Genomic DNA, 23,306 nt, shown 5'->3' on the forward strand with positions numbered 1-23,306 from the left:
CATCATTGCAGCAGGGTCCAAGGAGTTAGGGATGGGGTCCACCAAAGACAGTGCCTCAGGACTGGGACTTAGGAGTCTGGGCCAAAGCTCTGACCTTTTCCTGAAACAGTGGTCTCACTCCGGGGGGCCAGCTGGACCTTGTTCTGCTCCCGCTCCCTCCGCTTCCTGAGCAGCTCCCGCTGGAAGGCGGCCACTGACCGCAGTAGATCACGACCCTCCACCTCAGATGGTGGGATCACAATGCTGCCATCCAAGAACTCACTGATGGCACACAGCAGATCCTGGCGGTCATCTGCCTGGTACGCAGCCTCATGGAACAGCTTTGGGATGGAAGAACAGGACCCACTCAAATGGCTTCTAGGAACCAGTCCGTTCATCCACAGCCAAGTGCACCTGCTTCCAGCCCAGGTCCTGAAGTGGCCTCCATCACTCATAGAGAGCTACCCTCCAACAGACACTGGAGAAGTTACAGGAGTGTCTTTGAGGGGGGGAAAGAGTCTAGGACAAATCAAGAACCAGGGACCAAGAGGGCTTGACAATGATGAGTCATCATAACTTTGCAACCCCCTAAAAACTTCAGCCCTGGAGGATGAATTGTAAAATGTCAGGATTACAATGCTGCCATCCAAGAACTCGCTAATGGCGCCCAACAGATCCTAGTGGTCATGCCATTGGACAAGCCAATGGAGATGAGCCCAAATAGAAATGAAGGTCACTAAGGATCCCTGCAGGCCACATTTTGACTTAGAAAACTATGCATTTCTGTTCATTATATTTTATTGTATTTTTATCTTGTTAGATGTCTCCCAATTACATTTTGGTCTGGAGTGTGCATTTGGGAGTTTTGTGGACCACATGACACAGGCTATGGGTGTGACACATCTGGTTAAGCCCACCTTATCTGGTGGAGCTTAAAGGGAGAAATGAGGGAGCCTGGACACAGGAAGGATTTGGCAGAGGGTCCTGACCTTGTCAGACATGAGAGTAGCGATGGAGCGACCCAACTCATGGTAATCAGTCCTGGTCTCTCTGGGCCCCAGCATCACAAAGAGGAAACGGACCGGCACGGGAACTTCAAGCACAGATTCCAGGAGCACAGCCTCATTCAACCGAACAAAAGCCGCAGCAGGCTGCTCCAAAAAAGGGACACAGCCTAGGGGGCAGGGAGAGAGGCAGCCTATGGGGCATGGGATGCTGGGCACAGGAAAAAGAATAAGTGGGGTGAAGCTGGAGGGATATTAGACCAAGAAGGGTCAAGGACTCAGGGTGTGCTGCCCTGGGAAGGACAGAGGAGAGGACTGGACTAAGGCATGAGGGAGAGAGATCCAAGTAGACAGGGGAGCCCAGGGCCAATGGTATTAATTCAAAGATGGAGCCATGAGCTTGGGTTACAGCACAGAGTGGAGAAGGGAAGGGGGCACCCTCACTGGTGAGAACTAGAAAGCCAAAGCCTTGGAATGAATGCAGGGATCATAGCTCCCTCCCTTGGCTCCCATCTTTCCTGCTTCCCTACTCTCTTTTATCCCGTCTCACCCACAAGCACAACAGTGGCTTCGGCATCCTCAGGGATCTTCTCCATCAGCTTCAGGCTTTTCCCTCGGTGGCCATCCCCCCCAGGCATGTGCAAGGGCTTCTGAGGATACAGAGCTGAGATTGGGGCTGGGACCCAAACCTAGGATCATGATATCTGATTATGCCTCTTAACCCACTCCCCGGGTCAAGGAACTCTCCAATGGAGGAGAATGCCCAGTGCCTAGAAGAATACCTGGCACATAGCAGTTATTTAATAAATGCCTGATTGAGGGATTGACTGTATACTCCTTGTGGTATAGATGAGTGTACTCATTTAAGGGGGCAGCTAGGTGGTTCAGAAGATTGAGAGCCAAGCTGTCCTGGGTTCAAATCCAGAATCAGGCACTTCTTACCTGTGTGACTCTGGGCAAGTTGCCTAACCCTAACCTCTCTTATGTCTTGGAACACAATACTGGTTCTAATACAGAAGGTAAGGGGTTAAAAAAAGCAAACTGATTTCAGAGTTAAAAGACCAGTTTTGATATTTATTATCTGTATGACTGAAGACAAATCACAGCCTCTCTAGCCTTCGATTTTATAATCTGTAAAATGATGGGGTTGAAGAAGTCAAGAGCTGACATGACGGTTGAATTAAATACAGCAGTGACCTTTCTTGAAGTTAAAATATTGTAAATAAATATTCATATCTTCATGTTATTATTAGTTAGTTCTGGGAATAAATTGTATACAGCCAGTAAGTGATGTTTGTTTAAGCCTAAAACATTAGTGATCCTAGTAGAGAGATAAAAATATTTCTCCTGTTTATTAAATGAATCATATTTAATAAAGCAGTTGGGAACTCTGAGGTAACTGGTTAATTAATGAAAAAGAGGTTATAATTTGGGTCATCAAAAAAAGAAATATTCAACATATCCTTGGATTATCTTAGAAGCCAGGATGATGAGAAGAAATATGGCGGGCTGAAGGGTGGGCTTCCCACTTAGAATATGAGTGAGTGTGGTCAACTCCAAAGCCCTTCCACATGAGTTTGTTTCTTTTTAATTTGGGCGTTGGATTAAATAACCACTAATGTCTCTTTGAGTTTGACATTCAATCATCCTACTGCTCAGGATGCAGTCTAAGAGACAAAAACAACCATATGGCATAACAGGAAAAGCATAGGACTAGGCGTCAGAAAATTGGAGTTCAAGTCAAAGATTTGACACGTACTAGCGATGTGATCTGAGGCCAACCACCTCAGCTCTCTGGAGGCACATTCAGCTTCCTCATTTGGAAAACAAAAAATAGTGCCTTGCTTGTTATTTATGGGAGCTGTCGTGAGGAAAGCAAATTGCCAACCTGAAGGGGCTAGATCAAGGAAGGCTCTCCCTTTTGGTAATCATGTGGATTCAGGCAGTCCCTTTGCTTCCTTCCCTGGGTTTCAATGCTCTCCTCTGTAAAACTGAGAAATGATTCAAGATTTCGTCAATGGGTGTAGACCCTCACTGGGGAAGATTGCTTCCTCTCTTTGACTCAACAGATGGCTTTCAAACATTGCTGAGGCCGAAAAATTTCATCACCTCTATGGGCCAACCTGGTGATGCACCTGAAATGTCCCAGAGATAATCAGTGTAGAGGGTCTTTAGATGATCAGTGAATTATTGCATGATAACGATGGGTAACGTGGTGGTTTTTTCACCCTTTAGCGGGCCTGATTCCACATTTCTCATTTTGAAAATCATAAGCTGTCTCATTTTATCATTTAACCATTTCATGAATTATCTCTTGTCATTGTCATTCAGTCATTTTCAGTCGTGTCTGATTCATTGTGACCCCATTTGGATTTTTTTGGCAAAGATACTGGAGTGCTGCACCAATTCTTTCTCCAACTCATTGGCAGATGGGGAAACTGAGACAAACAGGGTTCATTGAACTTGCCCAGGGTCCTAGAGCTAGTTAAGTGTCTGAGGCTGGATATGAACTTGGGAAGATGATTTCCTGACTCCAAATTCAGTATTCTATCCACTGTGTGCCACCTAGCTGCCTCATTATCTCATCTACCCAAGCAGAAAACGAGTACTGTGAGATCAGTGACTCTATCTTCCATATAATAATTTTAATAAACACTTTAATTCAAACTGAATTGAAGATCCCTCTGTTTGACTCTGATTCCACCACAGATCAGAGTTTGAGGGGGAACCACTAACCTCTCTGCTGTCAGGATCATGGGGCCAAAGCGGAGCTGGTTCACTGAGGTCATCCCCTATAGTGGGGACAGCACTATCAGGAACATGGCCCGGAGTTGAGTGATGGTTCCCCAGCATGGAGTTCACACTGGAGCTTGATGGATTTCGGGGGAAAAAACTTCCATCTTTGTCATCGTTAGGGTGGCTGGGCAGGGAGAACACGAAGGGTTAGATCCCACAAGACTCCTTCCCTTCTGCTTGTCTATTACCCATCCATCCCCACCATGTTCCGTGCCTGCCCAACACACACACTCAACTCAGTCTTTGGTACCTGTGTTTTAGCAAAAGTGTGCGCAGTACACTTGCTCGGTCCTCTGGACGGATTTGGTCTGACATGATCATCGTCTCCACCACGAGGTGTGCAATGCCAGGCAGGGTGGTCTGCTCTAGGTCCAGGAGGGTGGCCCCTGAGAAGACACATGGTCAGGCAAGAAGGATATGGGAAGACAAGTATGAATGCAGATGGGGACGGACTCAGAAACCCTTCTTACCCATCCTAGCCCTTTACCCCCTCGAAGTCCCTACAAGCATCTAGAGCTGAGCTCTTCACGCTCTCATCCCTAAAGACCCCTGCAGTCCTGTGATCACTGAGTCAGGCACTCTAGAGTCTAGCTTCTCTACAATACAGCAGTTATAGTCATGGGCATAAGACAGAATCACCTCAAGAGAAAGGGTCAGCCTTACCCAAGGGCAAAATCTAAGGAGACAAGGAAGATAATCCAGCCTCTAAAATAAGTCTCTACCCACTGGCTGAAGTCTGCATCTGAGCTTTATTCCTTTGGCTGAAAGCTCTGACCCTAGTTAAAATAGAAATCCTTCCTGAGGGAGGTCAAACATTAGACTGCATCTCTTAATATCACAGCTTCAAGCCATCAATTCCAAGCTCTTCATTTAATAGATGAGGAAAGTGGAGCCCAGAGAATTTAAGTAATTTAAAATCCAGGCACAAAGACAAGGAGCAGACAAAACCTGAGTCCAGTTTCTCAAACTCTCAATCTAGCACGGTTTCACCTTTATATGAATTGGTTTATCAGACGCTCTCCTAAGAGTCAATTTGCGATAAAGGAGAGAAAGAAGAAATATGGAGGGTATGGTCTAGCCTAGACAGGAGTATGGAGAGGGAAGAGATGAAAAACAGAGGAAAGAATCAAACACAGACATCACAGTAGTACCTTACAATTCTACAGGTCAACCTTCCTTGAACATGCATTCCCCACCTCCCACCCAAAACCCAATCCATCATGGCAGTGATCCTGTGACTCTGGTCATAGTCCCATGGCCATGGAGGCCCTCTCATTAAAGCATTTGGTTAGATGATGGGAGATCCACATCCTAATTCTGGTTCTTGCATTAATTTAATATTTAGCCCCTGTCTGTTATTTAATCTAAGGCTCAGTTTCTTTAGCTATAAAATGGGAATCCGCCTAGATCCTACCTAATTCAATGAATCCATAAGCTTTTATTAAGTGTTTACTTTGTGGGAGGGAAAAAATATAGAAAGAAGCCAATCTGGTGGAAATGTGCAGAAGCAGCACTACTATTGATAAGAAGGGTTCTAATGGTGCCATGGTCTTCACTGGCGCGGAGCCAGAGTGGCCCACATAACTGGCTCTGGGAATGATGATTGATCATCTTATGTAAGAACATGACCCTGTGCCTGAGGCATACCATGTTGTAGTGAGGACAGACCAGACCTAGAGAAGGAAGACCTCCATTCAATCCCAGCTCTGCTTGCAACCATTTGACCAGGGAAAGATTAACTTGTCCTGTCTGGGTCTTTAGAGAATGAGGGAGTTGGACCGGTCCCTTCCAGTTCTAAATGAAGGATTCTAGAATCCCAATGTCAATCCAGCCTGGGGCTCATCATTTATCTCCTCCCAGAATCCCTCCAGGTCACTGACCACCGAATATGAAGAGGGGGCAGACAGGGATGCAAGGAAGACAAACGGGGGATGGAAAGCACTGAGGATTGGAGGGATGATGGGGATCCCAACTTGGCATGGGATTGAGGAGCCCGTACCGTGGGCAATGGTTTTCCTCAGCTCCAGAAGGCTACGGAAAGACAGCGAAGCCACGTGGGGCTTCCCCCAACGCTCCGTCTCCTCCTCCACATCTTCCTCAAACTTGATCCAGCGGGCTGTTTCCCGCCACTGAGGCTCCTGGGCCTTGTCCAACATGAGCTCGTTCAGTTCCACAAACACCTGGAGAGGAAAAGAGAGGAAGCAATGTGAAAGAAGCCTAGGTCTGGAGTCAGAGGGTTGGGTTCAGGTCCCATCTCTGATGCCTCTGCCCAGGTGACCTTGAGCAAGTCACTGGGCATCAAATGAGGAGAGACTGAGGACGATGGCCTCTGAGGTCCCTTCTGCTCCTATGAATAGAGCAAAGAGACTAGAACTGAGAGAAGGATCATCAAAGTCAGCACCAGGGAGACGGAAGGAAGAGAAGCATTATAAATGGAACATTGCCAGGTCTAGAGATGGGAGGGAGGAAGGTCCTAGGTTCAAATCTGGCCTCAGGCACTTCCTAGCTATGTGACCCTGGGCAAGTCACCTAACCTCCATTGCCTAGCCCTTACCACTCTTCTACCTTGGAACCAATACACAGTATTGATTCTAAGACAGAAGGTAAGGGTTTTAAAAATAAATAAAATAAATAAATGGAACATTGCTCTGTGGATAGAGAACTGAGCCCAGAAATGGGAGGTCCTGGGTTCAAATCTGGCCCCAGAAACTTCCTAGCTGTGTGGCTCTGGACAAGTCACTTAATCCCCATTACCTGGCCCTTTCCACTCTTCTGCCTTGGAATCAACACTCAGTTTTGATTCTAAAACAGAAGGTTAGGATTTTTTTTTTAATGGAACTTTGGCAAGAGGGGAAAGTTGGAATGAAAAAAAATGTCTTGAAATAAAGCAAACAATTGGTGCCATCCAATTGCAAAATGAATTGTTAGTCAATAAGTCAATCAATAAACATTTATTAAGTGCCTACTATGTGTCCGTCGCTGTGCTACCCACTGCCCTGAGGAGAGGATATGGAGAAAGGAAGGGCTTTTCCTCTCAATAAAGATCTTCAGACAAGGTCCAGTCATTGTGACGGATGGGTAAGACTTGGACTGGATGCACTACAAAGTCCCTTCCAATTCTGAAAATCAGGATTCTGAGGGAAGGGAAGAAGCAAACAATATAGTTAGGGACCTACTCTCAGCGCTAAGTGCTGTGGGGACAAAGACAAAGGCTAACAGTCTCTGTTCTCAAGGAGCTCTCATTCTAATAAAGGAAGCAACAAGGGCAAAGAGAAATATATTCAGAATAGGAATCAAGAGAATAAATAGAAATTAAATATAAAGTCATTTGAGAGGGAAAGTCCTCGCAGCTGAGAGAGAGGGAAGTGTCGGGAAAGGATTCATGTGGAAAGTGGTCTTGTAAGAGAGAGGGATGCCATGAGTCAGAAGTGAAAGAGACGCACAATCCAGAATGGGAGATGGCCAACAACGCCAGGAAAAAGAGCAGTATGTGTGAAGAATAGAGGGAGCCAGTCTGGATCCCAAGAGTAAAGAGGGGGGGAACGTGCCGTGAGGCTGGAAAGATGGGCTGGGACTAAACAGAGGGAGAGTGAAAGGGGTCTGACCACACAAAAAAGGAGCAAGTTCAGACCCATCTACCCTAAGTTCCCCATACCTCATGAGGCCTCCGGTCCAGTTTCTTCTTTTTCTTTTTCTTCCTCAAAATAGGAGCCAAGCCTCCAGGGCTACTCCTCCCAGCCTGGGTCCGAGAAGGCTTCTTCACCAGATGCCTCCGCACTCCAGGGTTGTCCTCCAGTCGATGACCTAGGAAAAAGGTGGTAAGTGGATGACTGGAGAAAGAACAAGAAATCAGATCCTTGGGGATATAGCCGAGTCCACTCTCATTGCCCTGCCCAAAGTAGCCCCCAAATCTACCCTCTATGCACAGGCTGAAGGAGTACCCCGAGTCTAGAACAGACCAACTCCATAGACTCGCCTCTGTCTATCCAGAAAATGGATTCACATCCCTGCTGACCCATTGGAGGTCAGCAAATGACCTTCAGCCTCAGACCCCCTGGCTGTATCAGGAGATCTCCAGGACCCTGTGTGGCCTCCTTCTTGTCCTGTGCCCACTGCCCACCTCCCCCCAAGCTGCCCACCTACCCCCTACCTCAGAAATCCTCAACCTAGAAAAAAGACAGAATGGTGACTCACAAGCCAGTTCCCCAGTCAAAGGGCTCAACTGGCCCCGGATCAACTCCCACAGGTCATAATCCTCAAACTGCAGCACAAATGCCTCCAAGTCCTCAGAGGCCTGATATTCTTGGAGAGGGGAGTCCTGAGCCTCCAGAGGAGCCAGGCTAACCCCGGTCCTAGCGTTCGGAGCTCCACTCTGCTCTGCCTCCTCCGGCATACTCGCCATTACCCCTTTGTGATTGGGCACAGCTCAGTGTGATGACCACATGCCCACTCTGTCTGGCACCAAGTCCTCACACTCAGGGTCCACAGCTGGGGTTGGGGAGGATGGGAAGAGGAGGAAGAGAAGGCAAGGCTAGTGTGCAGATGAAGCCAGGGTCCCCCCAGCTCCCAGCACTGCTCCCTGGTGCCAGCAGCCCCCACCTGGGCCTTTTAAACACACCCTTCTCCCCCTCCCCTCTCCATTCTGCTGCTGCCATCGGACGAATTGTTCCTGCCCCTGTCCTCAGGCCCTGGCTACTTTCCATGACGTGTCTGTGCTCAAAGCAGCAGCAGCAGCCCCCCCTACACCCCGCCTCCATGCCGTGGCTCTGAGAGGGAGGGAGGAGGGAGGGTGCGGTCAGTGGGGCCCTTGCCCAGGGCATGGAGCTTCATGGGCGATGACAGGTGGTACAGAAGGCAGGCTACTGATAATAGGGAGAGAATGTGCACAGGCCCAATAGAAGCCAAGGAGAGAAAAGGGCAAAGGGAAGAGAGACACCAGGACGGCAGAGGATGAAGGACTGTGTGTGAAGCTGGAGCTACACCTCAGAATCATGGAACCAGCATTTATGTCACTCCTTCAGATTGGCAAAGTGCCTTCCAAACATCATCTTGCTCCATCTTCGCAGTCACCCAATTAAGTGAGTCCTACAAGGATCATTCCCATCTTACAGGGGAGGAAACTAAAGTTAAGAGAGATGCTAAGGGTCTAAAGAATTGCTTGGATCTACGTAGTGCTAATTTAAGGATGCAATAGAACATCACAACTCTAGGAAGTGGGTGCTATTTTTCCCTAAGTTTATAGAAAGAGAAACTGAGGCTGAAAGAGATGAAGTGACTTTTGCAGGTTCATAAATGCCTCAGATTGGAACCTGTGTCTTTTTGACTCCAGGGTCCCCTCTATGTGAGTCTAAGAGATGAGTTCACTCACTTTTCATGTCATCCAGGTCAGCAGAACCAAGCATCTGGGCCTCAGCCTCATCGGTGGGCACCTGCTGTTCCAGGCTGACTGGGCTTTCCAAGGCACTGCCAGGGCACAGGCGCTCCCGGAGGTCATAACTTGCTGATGGGCTCCATGGCCTGGCCTTCTCATCCATGCCTCGAGGGGTCCGGGGTCGAGGAATCGGGGGACTGGGAGAAGAGGTAGAGAAGAGGCCCCTGCTCCCCTCACCCATATCCTCTGGGAAAGGTCACAACCAGTCTCAGGGATAACTCAGACCCTTACAAGAGTCTAGATTGGAAATCTGCCAACATGGATCCTGTCCCCTTCAGGAAAGCCCTCCATCAACCTCTCCCCACCCAACCTACAAGGAAGGCCAGAGAAGAAGCCACTCAGGGGCCACCTGTATTAGAGAGGAAAAACTTCTCCTAAAGGTTGAGGAAGGTGCTCCCTCATCTTGTTCACCATTCTCTTCTCTCTCCATACTTTCCTCCTTTCAACTCCATCTTCTTCTTCCTCTCCTTCTCCCCCATTTCTGCCCCTTTGGGCCCAGCCCACTCTATCCCTTCCCCTTCTCTTTCCTCCTCTCTTCTCTTAATTCAATACTCCTTACTAATTATATTTCTCAAAATGGATCATAATTTGAGGACTAACACTAGGACAGTACCTTTCCCCTAGGTCTTGGGGGGAGAGGGAATTGGGAAGAGGAAGTTATACAGCTGCAAGGTGAATGGGAATAAAGCCCATATCCCCACTTCTCACCACCCCCAACCCTTCAGGAAAAGATTTCCCCATGGCCTCCTCTCTACAAGATGGGGCATGGAGTGTGGTGTGTCTTTGGTCTGGTCACTCTGCAGTTCTAGGAAAGGGTCCAGTCCCTGAAGAAGTGGCCAAGCTAATAGTCAATACCTGCTGGAGTGTTCAGAGTCATGGGCCAGGCCCGGGAGAGGCTGAGACAGGGACTTTGTGGGGACATTCTTCCCTGGGACACCCACACTGTCATCATCATCACTTCCAATGGAGAACTGGAGATCAACAGAATGAAGCCTTAGGGTTGTATTCTGCCAGCTTAGACCAAAGCCATACCTTTATTTACTCCATCTCCCCTTCCACTGGCCATTCAACCACTCTTACACCATCCATCCAACTTTGTCCCACATAGCATCACCTTGACACCACCCCATTCATCCCCACCTCCCTCCCAGGGGAAGTCACTCTTGCCTTGACTCTGCTTGGAGACTCTGCAGGCAAGGGTTCCTGATCCAATGTCTCTGCCTCAGACTCCCCTTCTTCTTCCTCCTCCTCCTCCTCCTCCTCTTCTTCCTCCTCCTCTCCCCCAACTACCCCCTCCTCCTGGATAGGAGGTGTGCCTTCAGAAGGGGGAGCAGAGGTTTTCTCCTTCTTCCTCTTTCTCCTGGCCCGATGGGCAGAGGTGGTGGGTAGCCGACGAAACTTGTGTGGGGGAGGCAGGCGAGCTGACAGCGGGTGGTGTGTGTGGTGGGATGTGTGACGGTGAACTGAGATTGTAGGGAGAGTTGGCCTCAGGCCCCTGCCCTTGGACAGCAACCTCCACCCCCAATATACCTTACCTTAGCCTCAGATCCTAGCACCCTCCTCCCAATCCCTTACATCTTCCTTAGACCTACAAGCTACCTTCTCCCTCTAGCTCAAGACATGAGATCTCCCCACAATCTTTTCCTTGGGTCACCATTTCCCCTTCAGTGGTGTCCAGGCCCATAGCCTGATGTGAACTAAACAAATCAGTACAGAAGGCGAGGAGAGAAGCTGAGAAAAAACAGGTATCAGGAAGGAGGGAGATGGAGAGCCAGTGAGAAGCTGAAGAGGAGAAATAGCTACGGAAGGACAGGAGACAAAGGAGAGATGGAGACACTAAGGAAAGATGGAGGGAAGATGAGGATAGAAAAAGATGAAGAATTACTCAGAGAGCCTATAGGGCTACCCTTTACTACTAATTCTTTAAAAGCCCATATCTAGAGCTCCTGCCCTGGAAAGTGGGGATAAGGCGGTGTGGATTACCACCACACAGTAGCCAGCACAGTATCCAGCAAAGGATGGCATTGAGTGACTGAGATAAGATGGTGACAGTGATGCTGATGATTGTGATAACGGTGATGATGATGCTAATAATGATGATAACAGGCTTAGGGTCCCTAGGGCTACGCACACTCAAAGTCTCTCTCGCTGTAGCTTCGGCTTGGTTTTTCAGGGTCCCAGGCAGGGAGTTTGCTGATCAGGTCCCCAAACCTGCTCACGGCCAAGGTCTTTCCCAAGTCATCATCCTCTTCTCTGTCAGGGCTCAAGGGGAGCTCTTCCAATGGCACCCGGACCTACAGAGCCCAGACATCCTCTTCCTAAGTATCCCTGATCTGGACACACCTGGAAGACACTGGGGCCTGGATCCTGGATCTACCCTTGAGTCAGAGCCCCAGATCTTGGTCAGCCTTCCTTAGGATGACCTAAAAGCCAAGTCCTTCCAGCTTGGTCCTCCAAAACCCTTCAGTCTCTTAAATATCCTATCCCAAGACCCTGGAGGGTCTCTCCCCCACCCCACATACCCCCCCACACACACACAGGATCGCCCTTTGATGATATCCTCCTCCCCAGCCCGTTTCTTCCCCCTCTCACCAACCCACACACATCTGGGACGATGTACTCTTTCACCTGGGGTAGAGGAGAGGTGCCCCCGGGAGGTGGGATCAATCCGTTAGCCATCAGTTTGGGCTAGGGGGTGGGTTCCTGTCGGTCTCTGTCACTGATGAGGTATAGTATCTAAGTGGGGAGGTCTGAGGGTTGAAGGAGTGGAGGGGAAGAAAACAGGATTAGATCAAGTGCACCATCCCCACCCCCTGCGGGGTCCAAGAACCCTCTCTGGGATCTGCACTGCTTCTCCCACCTCACCAAATCCCCACACAGGCACTCCTTCCACATCCTCCCAGTCCCTGTCTCTCGATGCTCGAGGGGGCCCCCGCCACCGCCCAGGGAAGCCCAGGTGCCCTCCCCCATCTCTGTGACCTTCTCCTCCGCCCCCGCCCCCCCTCCGCAGTCTGTCCCGCTACCCCAGGTTCAGGCTCGGACTATGGCCTGAAGAGCCCCCAGCCCCATCCTCCCGCCACGCCCCGCATCCGGTCCCCTCGCCCCCGCTCCTCCTCCTCCCCCCTCCAACCCCCAGCAGCGGTACCTCGGGGCTCGGGAGCCGGCGGCGGGGGCCCGGCGCTCCCCATCACCCTCCCTTCCACGCTCCGTTTCGGGGCCTCCGAGCGCCCGGACAACCTCTGGCGGAGAGCGAGCCAAGCCGGGCGGGCCGGGCAGCGCTGGGCAGACAGACGCAGGCGCCCGAGCCCGCAGCCAGCACCCGCAGCCCCGCACCCGCACCGCAGCCCCGCGGCTCCACCTCCTCCGTCCCCGCCCGGCGCAGCGGCTCAGCTGAGCCTCGGGCCCGGTACAATGAGAGCGGGGTCGTGACTCACACCACGCGGGCCCCAACCAGCTCCCCGCCTGCACGCTCCCGGACCCCGCCATGCCCCCCACCCGCCTCACAGCCTCGCGCACAAGCCCCGCTGCCCCCCGCCACAGCAGTCCCAGGTACTTCTCTGGGGGCCTTCGATTCCCACCATCCCCCAAATACATCCCCTTACCACTGCAGAGGACCCCTCCCCTGATCATGCCTCTCCATTGCCAACAACCCGTAAACAACCCCCCAGCTTATGCCCCCATCCGTCCCCATGAATAAAACTTCTTTGTATTCATTTCTTAAATAGCAAGCAGAAAATACGGTTCACCTTGCCCTCGTCCAACCTACAGGGCTGTCCTTTTGAAACACGACTTGGCATTGAGAAAGAGATCTCCAGAAAACCTGGTTTCTACTCCCGACTCTTCTCTTGATTATTTGTGGGAGAAACAACCTCTCTGCGCCTCAGCCTCAGTTTCCCTCTCTGCATAATCAGGATAACATCATATTTCTCCTACCTAACTTTCCAGGAGCCAGGAAAATAATGACCCTGGTAATACTTGAGAGCTGTAAATAGAAGGTCTTCGTATTCTCTAAGAAGTTTTTGGAGGGCTAGAGTTTGGGAAAGAGACTCTAAACCCCAAAGTAACCTTAGCTCTGCCCTTAACTAATTGTGGAGCGTATGCAAGTTGCTCCTACTTTCTACATTTGAGTTTTCTTACTCAGAAAAGTGAGGGGAGTTAGACTAACTGATCGCAGACAATTTCTGCTAGCTCTAAATTCTAAATTCCTCTGAGGACCATCCTTCTTGGCAGGAGACCCAGCCACAGTAGATTCTCAAAGTTGGAAGCTTCCTCCGAACAAAAATCAGAGTCCTCTATCATATTCCCAACAAGCCTTCACTGAAAGGAAGACTTCTAGTGATGAAAACCTCTCTGCCTCCCCAGGCCAGGCTATTCTCCCCCCAACCTTTCTGTCTAGAATGGATGTAGGCAGTCTTGTGGACAAACTCCCTGTGCCACTCCTCAAATATTAGTCTTAGAGAATTACCAGGGTGTAGTAGGACATTCAGTGACTTGCCTAGGGCACAACCCACTTGAGCCAACATCTTCTCTGAGGACCCTTCTCTAGCCACTGCATCAATGTGCCTGTCGTTTGGCTTTGTGAAAGCTCTATTAGGAAGTTTTAGTTTACTTCAAGCCTTTATTTATGTAGCTTTTGACTACATTGACTACATTGGGGGTTCCACTGTGCCTCTGGGGTCAAACAGAAAGTTTTCCTTGCCCTACCTACCAAATATAATCTCTTTTCCGAATAACTGTCTTTTGAATATTTGAAGACATATTATCAAGTCATCCACTTAAATCTTCTCTTTTCCAGGCTAACCATACCCAGTTTCTTCCACTGAACCTTGTATGTGCATAGCATACTCTCCAGTCCCTTTACCATCTAGCTGCCTTCCTCTGGACATACTGTAGATTGCTAATACATCTGATTAAAATGTTAAGCATCACAGAGTTAGGCATATGTGCCATCCCTAGGGCATGCCACTAAAAACTTCCTTCGAAATTGATTTTGAACCATTAATGATTACTCTTTGGGTCCAATCATTCAACCACTTCTGGAACTTCCTAATTGTACTATCATCTAAGCCACATTTTTCCACTTTTTCCCAAGAGATTAATTTGAGACAATTTGTCAGATGTTTTACCAAAACCTAAATCTACATTATTCCTTTGAATAACCAGTTTAATAACCCTATTGAGAAAGGAAATGATATTAGGTTGGGATGACATCCTGGATGGAGCCACACTGGTTTTATGATCACTTAGATGACCCCTAGTCATTTCTTTCACAATTTTGCCAAGAGTCTCTAGCTCACTGACCTGAAGTTTGCAGACTTCATTTCCCCTCCCCCCACCTTCCTTTTTTTAAAAATTAGGACATGGTACCTCCCCCATTACTCTGATATTTCAGAGATATCGAGATATATCTGAGAGTGGCTTTGCCAAAATACCAGGCAGTTCTATCAATTTGATGGAATATAATTCATCTGGACCTTGTGAGTTAGACTTAGAGAGGGCAGCATGATACTTGCATACTATCCCTTTACTTGGTTTCAATTCCCTATTATTCATTTTCTTTCAGTCCTTCCTTCTCTGTACAAGTATCATTCTTTATAATAGAAAAAAAAAGAGAAAGCAAAGATCTTTCTCTTCTTTATTCCTCTTTTGAACAACAGCTATTTTGGGGTTTCTTTGGGTTTTTTAATGCTTAATTTCTGTCTTAGAAGCAATACTCAAGTATCAGTTCCAAGACAGAAGAGTGGTAAGATAGTCATTGGGGGGTTAAGTGACTTGTCCAGGCCCACACAGCTAGGAAGTTTCTGAGGACAGATTTGTACCCAGGATCTCCTGACTCTAGGCCTGGTCCTACCACCTATCCACTTGACCACCTACCTGCTCCAACATATTTTTTTGGTTTTGTTTCATTTTTAACTTTTTTTTTTAATTACATGTAGAAACAATTTGTGACAAATGTCACATTTTAGGATTCATATCCTCTCCCTTTCCCCATCCTTGGGGTGGTAAACAGTCCAATATAGGTTCTACCAATGCTGTGACAACATAGTTGTTTTTAAAAGAGCCTTTCTGTTGTTGTCCAATTTCAATTCATTTTGAACTACAATGAAACTTTCTTAAAGAAATCATGTCATTTATTTTTTATTCAATTTTTCATTACTAGTCTTGTCTCCATTTTCTGTATATGACTTTTAAAGATCTAAGTTGGCAAGGGGGCACCTGGGTGGCTCTGTGGATTGACAGCCAGACCCAGAGATAGTAGGTCCTCAAATCTGGCCTCAGATACTTCCTAGCTGTGTGACCCTGGGCAAGTTACCTAATCCCCAGAGTCCAGCCCTTACTCCTCTTCTTCTGCCTTGGAACCAATATACAGTATTGATTCTAAGGTGGAAGGTAAAAATTTTTTTAAAAATCTAAGAAGTTGGACTTCCCTCATATTTACAGAGATATAGTGAGTGGACCATAGGTGCATAGGCAGTCAGTTAGAGTCAGTTACTTTACTTGTGTGATATTTGCTATAAGGGAAAGTTTTACATTTAAAAAAGAATATCTCATTTGCTAAATGGTTCCATGTTACCTACATCCATCTCTTTAGACAGTCCCTCTCTTTTCCTTCCTTATTGGAATTTGTTTCTGTTTGGATCTTCAGAATTTCGTTCTTATAATACATGAAAAACCAGATCAATTGCTTACCATTTCCAAGAGAGAGGAAGGAAGGGAGAGGGAGAGTCAGTTTGGAGCTTATACTTTTGGTAAACATATTGAAATTTGTTATTACATGAAATTGGAAAAATAGATTATCTTCGAATAAAAAACAATTTCATTCTTGAGAGTTTCCCATCCCTCCTGGGTTGACTTCTGTCATGGGATCCCCAGCTGTCTTTTCTCTGAACATTTTGAAATTTGCTCTCCCAAGCCCTAGAGTACATATCAGATTGGGCCTTCCTCCCATCTACCACAAATTCAAAAATGAACTGGTAGTCCCCCCCACCCCAAAGTTGTAGCGTTTCTGCTTCCTGTTTCTGAAACCAATTTCTCCCCTTTGGTAGAATCAGGTCCAAAAGAGCAGTTCCCCTCTTCGTTTCCTCCCCATCAGGGCCTCAGACTCACCCCAATGTCTTCTAATCTTTTCTCAATCAACAACTTGGGGGAAAAAAGACCTACCTTCTCACATCCTCTGGGGTTCAGACAAGGACAGGGTCCTGTTGAGAGGGTATTTAGTGAAGCCTCATCCCCTGGCTTTGGATGAGAGTTGGAACTAACCCCACGTTCATACGTGGATTTGTGACGAGCCCTCAAATGCACGAATACAAAAAAGTTTAAATATCCTTTCTGAAGATGGAGAACTGGAAAGCACATGCAGCTACATTTGCCTACTTGCAGCTAATTTGCATCCTGGTCAGAACTTGCACCTGCAGGAAAGGAGTTTTTGTCACATTGGAGAAAACTGACCTGAGATGATGTCTGTGCCTGTAACCGCACAGAAAAGTTTCTATGACTTCAAGTGGTAGCAGCCAAGGCAAGGATCCTGGTACACCTGTGAGGCTCTGGAATCCAGAGCCTAGAGCCACGGCTCTCCAAGGGCAGGAGGAGTCCAGCCTGCATTCTGAGTTCCCAAGGCACTTAGCTTGGGCATAGAATCTGAACCAAGAACTCCTAGCCAGTGGAGCAGAGCAGAGAGACATGACACTTCATCACCCAGATAGCAAGTAGCAGGAACAGTTGTCAATAGCCTCTGACCTCATAATAGGGGGGAAACTGGGGCCCTGACAAATAGGACAGTCAAGAGATGACAAAGAGACACCAACTCTGGGTATTTAAGGACAGGTTTGCCGTGTGCTGACCAGACCTTAAAAAAAAGTCATGGTTGAGTAGCTCCTGATTAAATCCCATTTGGTCTGACAACAATCATTTATTTAATGCCAAGCACTGGGGGATCCAAAAAAAACCCCAAAAGTTCCTATTCTCAAGAAGATGTTTATTCATTGTGAGCCAGCTGGGTGGTTCAGTGGATTGAGAGTCAAGACTAGAGAAAGAAGATCCTGGATTCAAATCTTGCCTTATAACTTAGCTGGGCAAGTCATTTAACCCATTGACTAGCCCTTATTACTCTCCTGCCTTAGAACCAATATACAGTATTGATTCTAAGATGGAAGGTAAGAGTTAAAAAAATCCAGTGAGTACCTCTTGTACAAAAGAAGCAGAAGCAAAGGTTGATTTTAAATTTAGTATTGACATTTTTTGAAAATGGGAGGAAGAAGAATCAATTGTACGTAATGGTATTCTTTTGTTTGTTGGATTCTACTGGCTTTCTTCATGTTTCGGGGCTGTGGTTCTCAGAGTGCTAACACTATACATGCTCGTCTCACCAGAGGTAAACTTGTAGACGTGCCAGGACCCCTGATCCCAAATTCTCCCCTGGGAAAAGGGTCCTTTTTTGTGCTTCCCATAGAAGGCTCTGATGATTTAGTGTTGATATTCTCCCTCTGGATATCAGCACTCTGCATGGCAAAAAGGTTTTACAAGGCTAGAAAACTGGGCTGAATTCTAATAAGGTGAAACTTATTAGGGATCAATGTAAAGTCTGACACTTGGGTTCAAAAAATAGATTTCATATGGAGGAGGCATGGTGAAAAGCAATCTGTTGCTATAAGATGTTAGCGTACTGTAAGAAGCCCACATGGATCAACAATACAACATTTCCACCAAGAAAGGGCATGTGATCTCAGCTACATTAAAAGGACCATGGGCATCAGGATCAAGGATAGGATAGTCTACTCACTAGACTCACATACTATGTACATAGGTGGAAGATTGTACCCATTCATGGGTTACTATGGTTTAGAAGGACATTGAAAATCAGGAGAGAGACCAGACAAGATGGCAGAGTGAATGGAAATGGTACAACTGGGTTTTGTCCCACAATCCCTCCACAACAAAGACCTAGGAAGAGTAACAGACAGAGGAGCATAAGAAATCCAAGGAGAAAACCACTGTAGGTCATTTTCCCAGACCTGATCAACCCAGGGAGACAGCCTGTGAGCCCTGGGAAGCAAGTCCAGCCAGGAAGACTTGAAGAGCCTTCCAGCTTATTGGTCTGGGGCCTTATAACTGTGAATGAAGTAGGGAACAAGAGCAGGAACAGGGTGGAAGGGGCAGTGGTGGTGCTCTGACCTTAGAATAGAATAATGGATTCAGCACTGACTGTCATTGGGCAGGGAGATTGAATCATGGCTGAGCCTACAGTTGTGTTGCTCCAACTCCAGATTCAGTCTACAATCTTGGGCTTGAGTTTGCAGCTGGGTAATCAGAGCAGAGAGAACATCTACAGTCCTTTCAACCTGAATTTGCAGAGATTTCCAGCTAGTTAACAGAGTTTGGGTCCAGCAATGGTCTATTACTAAGGGGAAGTCTGAAGTTGCATTACCCAAAACCAAACTGGGGTCAAGAGCCTGCAAAGCTAAACAAGGAGGGTAGCAATTTGAGACAGCATGCCTCAAAAGTCTGCAGTCCCTTGGCCTGAGCCATCCCCGAGATCAGTAATAAGCAAACGAGAGCAATGGTGAGACCCTAGATATTACATATCAGTACCATAAACGGTCCTAAATATTCCCTTATTTAAAAACCTGGCCTATATATTAAAAAACCTGGCCTAACAAAAAGTCCCAATTTAGGAGGTTAGGGTGGTAGAATGAGTAAACGCACAAACAAAAAAGACACCAAGAATAAAAAGTTATTTTGGATCCAGAGAGTCCCAGGACACAAACCCAAAGGAGAGAAACTTCAAAGAAAAACACAGCTTAGACACAAAATCAAGAATGAAAACTGCTCGGACCTACCAGAATCAAGGGATGATAGAAATGGGGGGGGGGGGGGGAATCCCACCTTTCACCTCTGGAAAGAAATCCCAAAATAAAAACTCCCAGGAACATTGTAACTAAAATCCATAGCTTCCAGGTCAAGATAAAAGTACTTCAAGAACCCACAAGAAGGACCTACTTGTACAAGAATATGTATAGCAGCTCTTTTTGTGGTGGTAAAGAATTGGAAATTGAGGGAATGTCCATCAGTTGGTAACAAACAAATTGTGGTCTATGATGGTAATGGAATACTATTGTGCTATATGAAATGATAAGCAACATGGTTTTAGAAAAAGCTGCAAAGAGCTACGTGAACTGATCGATACAGAGTAAAATAAGCAGAAATAGGAGAACAATGTACATAATGATAGCAATATCGTACAATGATCAGCTGTAGAAGACTTGGTTATTTCCAGCAATTCAATGATTTGGGGCAGTTCTGAAGGATTTATGACAAAGAATGCTCTCCACCTCCAGAGAAAGAACTGTTGGAGTCAGATGCAGATCAAAGCATACTCTCTTCCACATTAGTTTATTTATGGTTTTAGTTGGGGGTTTTGGTTTTATATGAGTATTTTCTTAAAATAATGACCAACATGAAATGATATTTTTCATGATAATGCATGTATAATCCAGATCAAATTGATTTACCACTCCAAGAGGCAAGAGGGAACTGAAGGAAGGAGACAATTTGGATCTTATTATTTTGGGAAATGTATGTTGAAAATTGTTGTTATGTATAATTGGGAAAATAAAATATCTTTGAACCAAAAAAAAAAAAAGAATCCACAAGAGTTCAAATACTTAGAAGGTACAGTTACATCATAAAGCATTTAGTAGTCAAAGGAAAAGAGAGCTTAGAATATAATCTTTTGAGAGGAAAATGATAGAGACTAACATCCGGCAAAACTGAGTACAACCCTAGAGGCAATTTTAAAATCTGGATCTTTCATTTCAATTATAATTTTTTAAAAAATATTATTAGCTGAATAACCCTAGGTAAGTCTTTAACCTTTGCTTTGGTTTCTCGAATTGTAAAATGAGGATAACAGCATCTAACTCGCAGGGTTGTTGTGAGGATCAAATACAATTTTCATAATTTGTAAAGACCTGAACACAATGTCATATAGTTGATTAATAAATGTTTGTTTTCTTCCCCTTTCCTTCTTTTGGCATCACACCAATCAGCTGTCTCTGGCCTAGCATTAGGAAATTCTGGCTTATCTTGGTATTATTCAGAACTCTACCCTGGGTTATTATTATCACAACCCAATCCTCACTACGTCTACCTGGAGGACATAATTTTGGTGTACTCATACCCCTGTCTTAAAGGCTCAGACTCTAAAGAGTTCCAACCATCGATCACAGAGCCTACCATTCAATTCAACAAAGATGTATTAAGCAGAAGTTCTGTGCAAAGCAATGTGACCAAACAATGAATGAATAAATGGATGAATGAATGAACAAGCATTTCTTAAGCACTTTCTATGTGCCAGGCACTGTGCTAAACTCTGATCATAAAAATACAAAAACAGCCATTTTTCTGAGGGAGAAATGGAGAAATGAGGAAGCAGCCTGTGCCATGAAAGTCAAGCCTCTTCTACCATCTTAACCTTGATTCTGATGGGCTCACATGGTATTTTTTGAACCCAAGAGCCTTGGAAATAGCAAAGTTTCCAGCCCAGTGCCCTTAGACATCATTCTGGGAAGTAAGCCTTATGGAGAGTCACTCTGGTCATGGTTCCTATAGCTGTGGGCTACAGCTACCACTACTGATGATACAAAAGAGAAAGTTCTTGCCACCAAAGCCCTGGATATTGTCAAATCTTTTGATATCAGAAATTGGTATGATATCATCAATGAAAATGACATTAAAGAAGAGCTATTAGGCATAGATAGGTGGCTCAGTGGATGGAGAGCCAGGCCTAGAGATGGTTCCAATCGGGCCTCGGACACTGCCTAGCTGTATGACCCTGATTGAGTCATTTGACTTCTACTGCCTAGTCTTTCTGTCCCTCTTCTGCCTTGGAACTGAGTCAAAGGAGGAAGAGGAAGGAAGGAAGGAAGGAAGGAAGGAAGGAAGGAAGGAAGGAAGGAAGGAAGGAAGGAAGGAAGGAAGGAAGGAAGGAAGGAAGGAAGGAAGGAAGGAAGGAAGGAAGGAAGGAAGGAAGGAAGGAAGGAAGGAAGGAAGGAAGGAATTCATAAGTGGTTTGCTTTGTAAACCATAAAGAACCATGTAAATGTGAGTCACTGTGATTTTTTTTTTTTACTACTCCTCAGGAAGTCAGGTGGCACAAGGGCTGCTATACCCATTTTACAGAGGAAAAAGCATAGAAAGCTCAGAAAAGTGAAATGATGCTTCAAATTTATTTAGCTTGTAAATGTGGAGTCAGGACTTGAACTCAAATCTTCTGACCCTGAACCTGGTCCTTGTTTTACTAAATCCAAATCCCTTTCTTTTCTTTTCTCTTTTTTTCCTTTCCTTTCTTCTTAGGCTAGCTCTCAATGCCTTGCCCAAGCTCACTGACTCAATCCCAAAACCAGTGGGCAAGGGGGTAGCTCAGTAGATGGAGAGCCAGGCCTAGAGACAGGAGGTCCTGGGTTCAAATTTGATCTAGCCCTTACCACTCTTCTGCCTTGGAACCAATACACAGTATTGATTCTAAGACAGAAGGTAAGGGTTTAATTCAATAAATACATAAATAAATAAATGAATGAATGAATGAATAAATAAATGAGTGGATAAATAAATAAACAAATAAAGGAATGAATGGATGAATGAATAAATAAGTGGAAAATGGACAAATAAATAAATAAATAAATTGAATAAATGAATAGATAGATAGATAGATAGATAGATAGATAGATAGATAAACCAATGGGCAAGGAAATTTTTTAACCTTCACCATTATTCCAGCCTAATTCTGGTTCATCGGAAGGCATAGGCATTCTGGTGGTCCTCCCTTTTTAGAGGCTCGCTGTATTGATGTCAGAGTTAGTGTGGACATCTGATTGGCTTCCTACCGCAACTCAGAAATCCTGGTCTCAAGTGACCCACCAGCCTTAGCCTCCTCTAAAGCATGGATAGGTATGTGCCACCCACTCCCATCAGCCACCCTCTGTCTCTGGCTTTCTACCAAGTGCCGTAAACAGATCCAAAGCAATATTGTTAAGAGGCAAAGCAGAATGGGTGTTAGAGGAATCCAAAGGGGAAACAGACCAGGAACAGGCTTTCTCATAGTCACTCACCCATTCCCTGGGTAGACTCAATGGTTTCCAGATTAATATGCCAATTAATTTTTGCCTCACTTGACCATAACACTCCCAGTTCAGCAGTTTCCAGGAGACGCTTAGGGGAAGGGTTGAGGTAGCTCCCAGTTCTGCTACAGTAAATTGAGCTGGAGTCCCCAGTTCTTAACAGTGACTGGTCCCCGCCTCCACTTGCCTAGAATAGTAACACAAGATTTGCTGTTCACCATCCCTGTGGTGCACAGTTTAGTCTATTCACCACAACATTCAGAGTCGTCTGTCCACTTGCTAAGCCCACACTCAGGTTTCAAAAATAAATCCTGTGGCAGGACAACATCTCTCTCGCCGCTAAGCAGTGCTCCCCTATTCCCCAAAGCCCAGAATTCATGTATGAACTTGAATGCTGTGAACCTGGGCTGAGGGGGAAGGGTGTTGTTTTTTTTTAAGTTGGTTGGTTGGTTTTCTAGTGGGATGGCATGTCATTGGAAATCCAATCAGAGAGACTCCAAATAGGATGGAGACTAAATCAGATACAGCCCAGTTAGGATAGATTCAAAGTTGTAGAATCTTTGAGTTGGAAGGAACTTTAGAGGGTCAGCTGTTCAGACCCCTCTGTTTTACAGGTAAGGAAACTGAGGTTCAGAAAGAGGAAGGAATTTGTCTTTGGAGACTATGAGAATTTTCACATTCCAGTCTTAAAACTCCCCCTCTTGAGGGAGAGGAGATGCAGCATGCCTAAAAATGGAATTTTCAAATGGAGCATGTCATGACAAGAAGGAAAGATGGGGAATCCATAAGCTCATAGGATTTGGAGATAACAGTGACCTAAGACTCCCATTTTATACAAGAAGAAACTGAGAGCCAGAGATACCATGGAACATGTTCAAAGTAGCAGACCCTAGATGGAATCTAATCCATTTTGCTTCTAGCTTCCATGAGAGACAGTTGTGTCAGGGAAGAGGCAGAACGTCTGGAGCCAAAGTAAGAGAA

General features: G+C 46.2%; 1 protein-coding gene across 13 annotated transcripts in view; it reads right to left on the reverse strand.

Moving 5' to 3' along the window:
* SLC4A3 (solute carrier family 4 member 3) overlaps positions 1–22,337 on the reverse strand; it is a 28,694-nt gene extending 6,357 nt beyond the window's left edge. For 2 of the 13 annotated variants that reach the window (XM_056808098.1, XM_001362103.4), the window contains exons 1-13: positions 12,356–12,803; positions 11,839–11,960; positions 11,342–11,504; positions 10,378–10,673; positions 10,066–10,181; positions 9,148–9,347; positions 7,435–7,583; positions 5,779–5,959; positions 4,030–4,165; positions 3,720–3,903; positions 1,534–1,633; positions 969–1,153; positions 95–320 (exon numbers count right to left, since the gene is read on the reverse strand). In XM_056808098.1, coding sequence (XP_056664076.1) covers positions 95–320; positions 969–1,153; positions 1,534–1,633; positions 3,720–3,903; positions 4,030–4,165; positions 5,779–5,959; positions 7,435–7,583; positions 9,148–9,347; positions 10,066–10,181; positions 10,378–10,673; positions 11,342–11,504; positions 11,839–11,889 — 1,987 coding nt within the window. In that variant the 5' untranslated portion in view covers positions 11,890–11,960; positions 12,356–12,803. Of the gene's footprint in view, positions 1–94; positions 321–968; positions 1,154–1,533; positions 1,673–3,719; positions 3,904–4,029; positions 4,166–5,778; positions 5,960–7,434; positions 7,584–7,973; positions 8,381–9,147; positions 9,375–10,065; positions 10,182–10,377; positions 10,674–11,341; positions 11,505–11,838; positions 11,961–12,233; positions 12,303–12,355; positions 12,804–16,371; positions 16,637–16,659; positions 16,902–22,316 lie in introns of those variants that run through there. The other 11 variants (XM_056808097.1, XM_056808091.1, XM_056808094.1 and 8 more) reach the window with 10 other exon arrangements.
* Between the last annotated feature and the right edge of the window lie 969 nt (positions 22,338–23,306).

Source organism: Monodelphis domestica, chromosome 8 (genome assembly GCF_027887165.1).
Source record: "Monodelphis domestica isolate mMonDom1 chromosome 8, mMonDom1.pri, whole genome shotgun sequence".
In the NCBI taxonomy this organism is placed as follows: Eukaryota; Metazoa; Chordata; class Mammalia; order Didelphimorphia; family Didelphidae; genus Monodelphis; species Monodelphis domestica.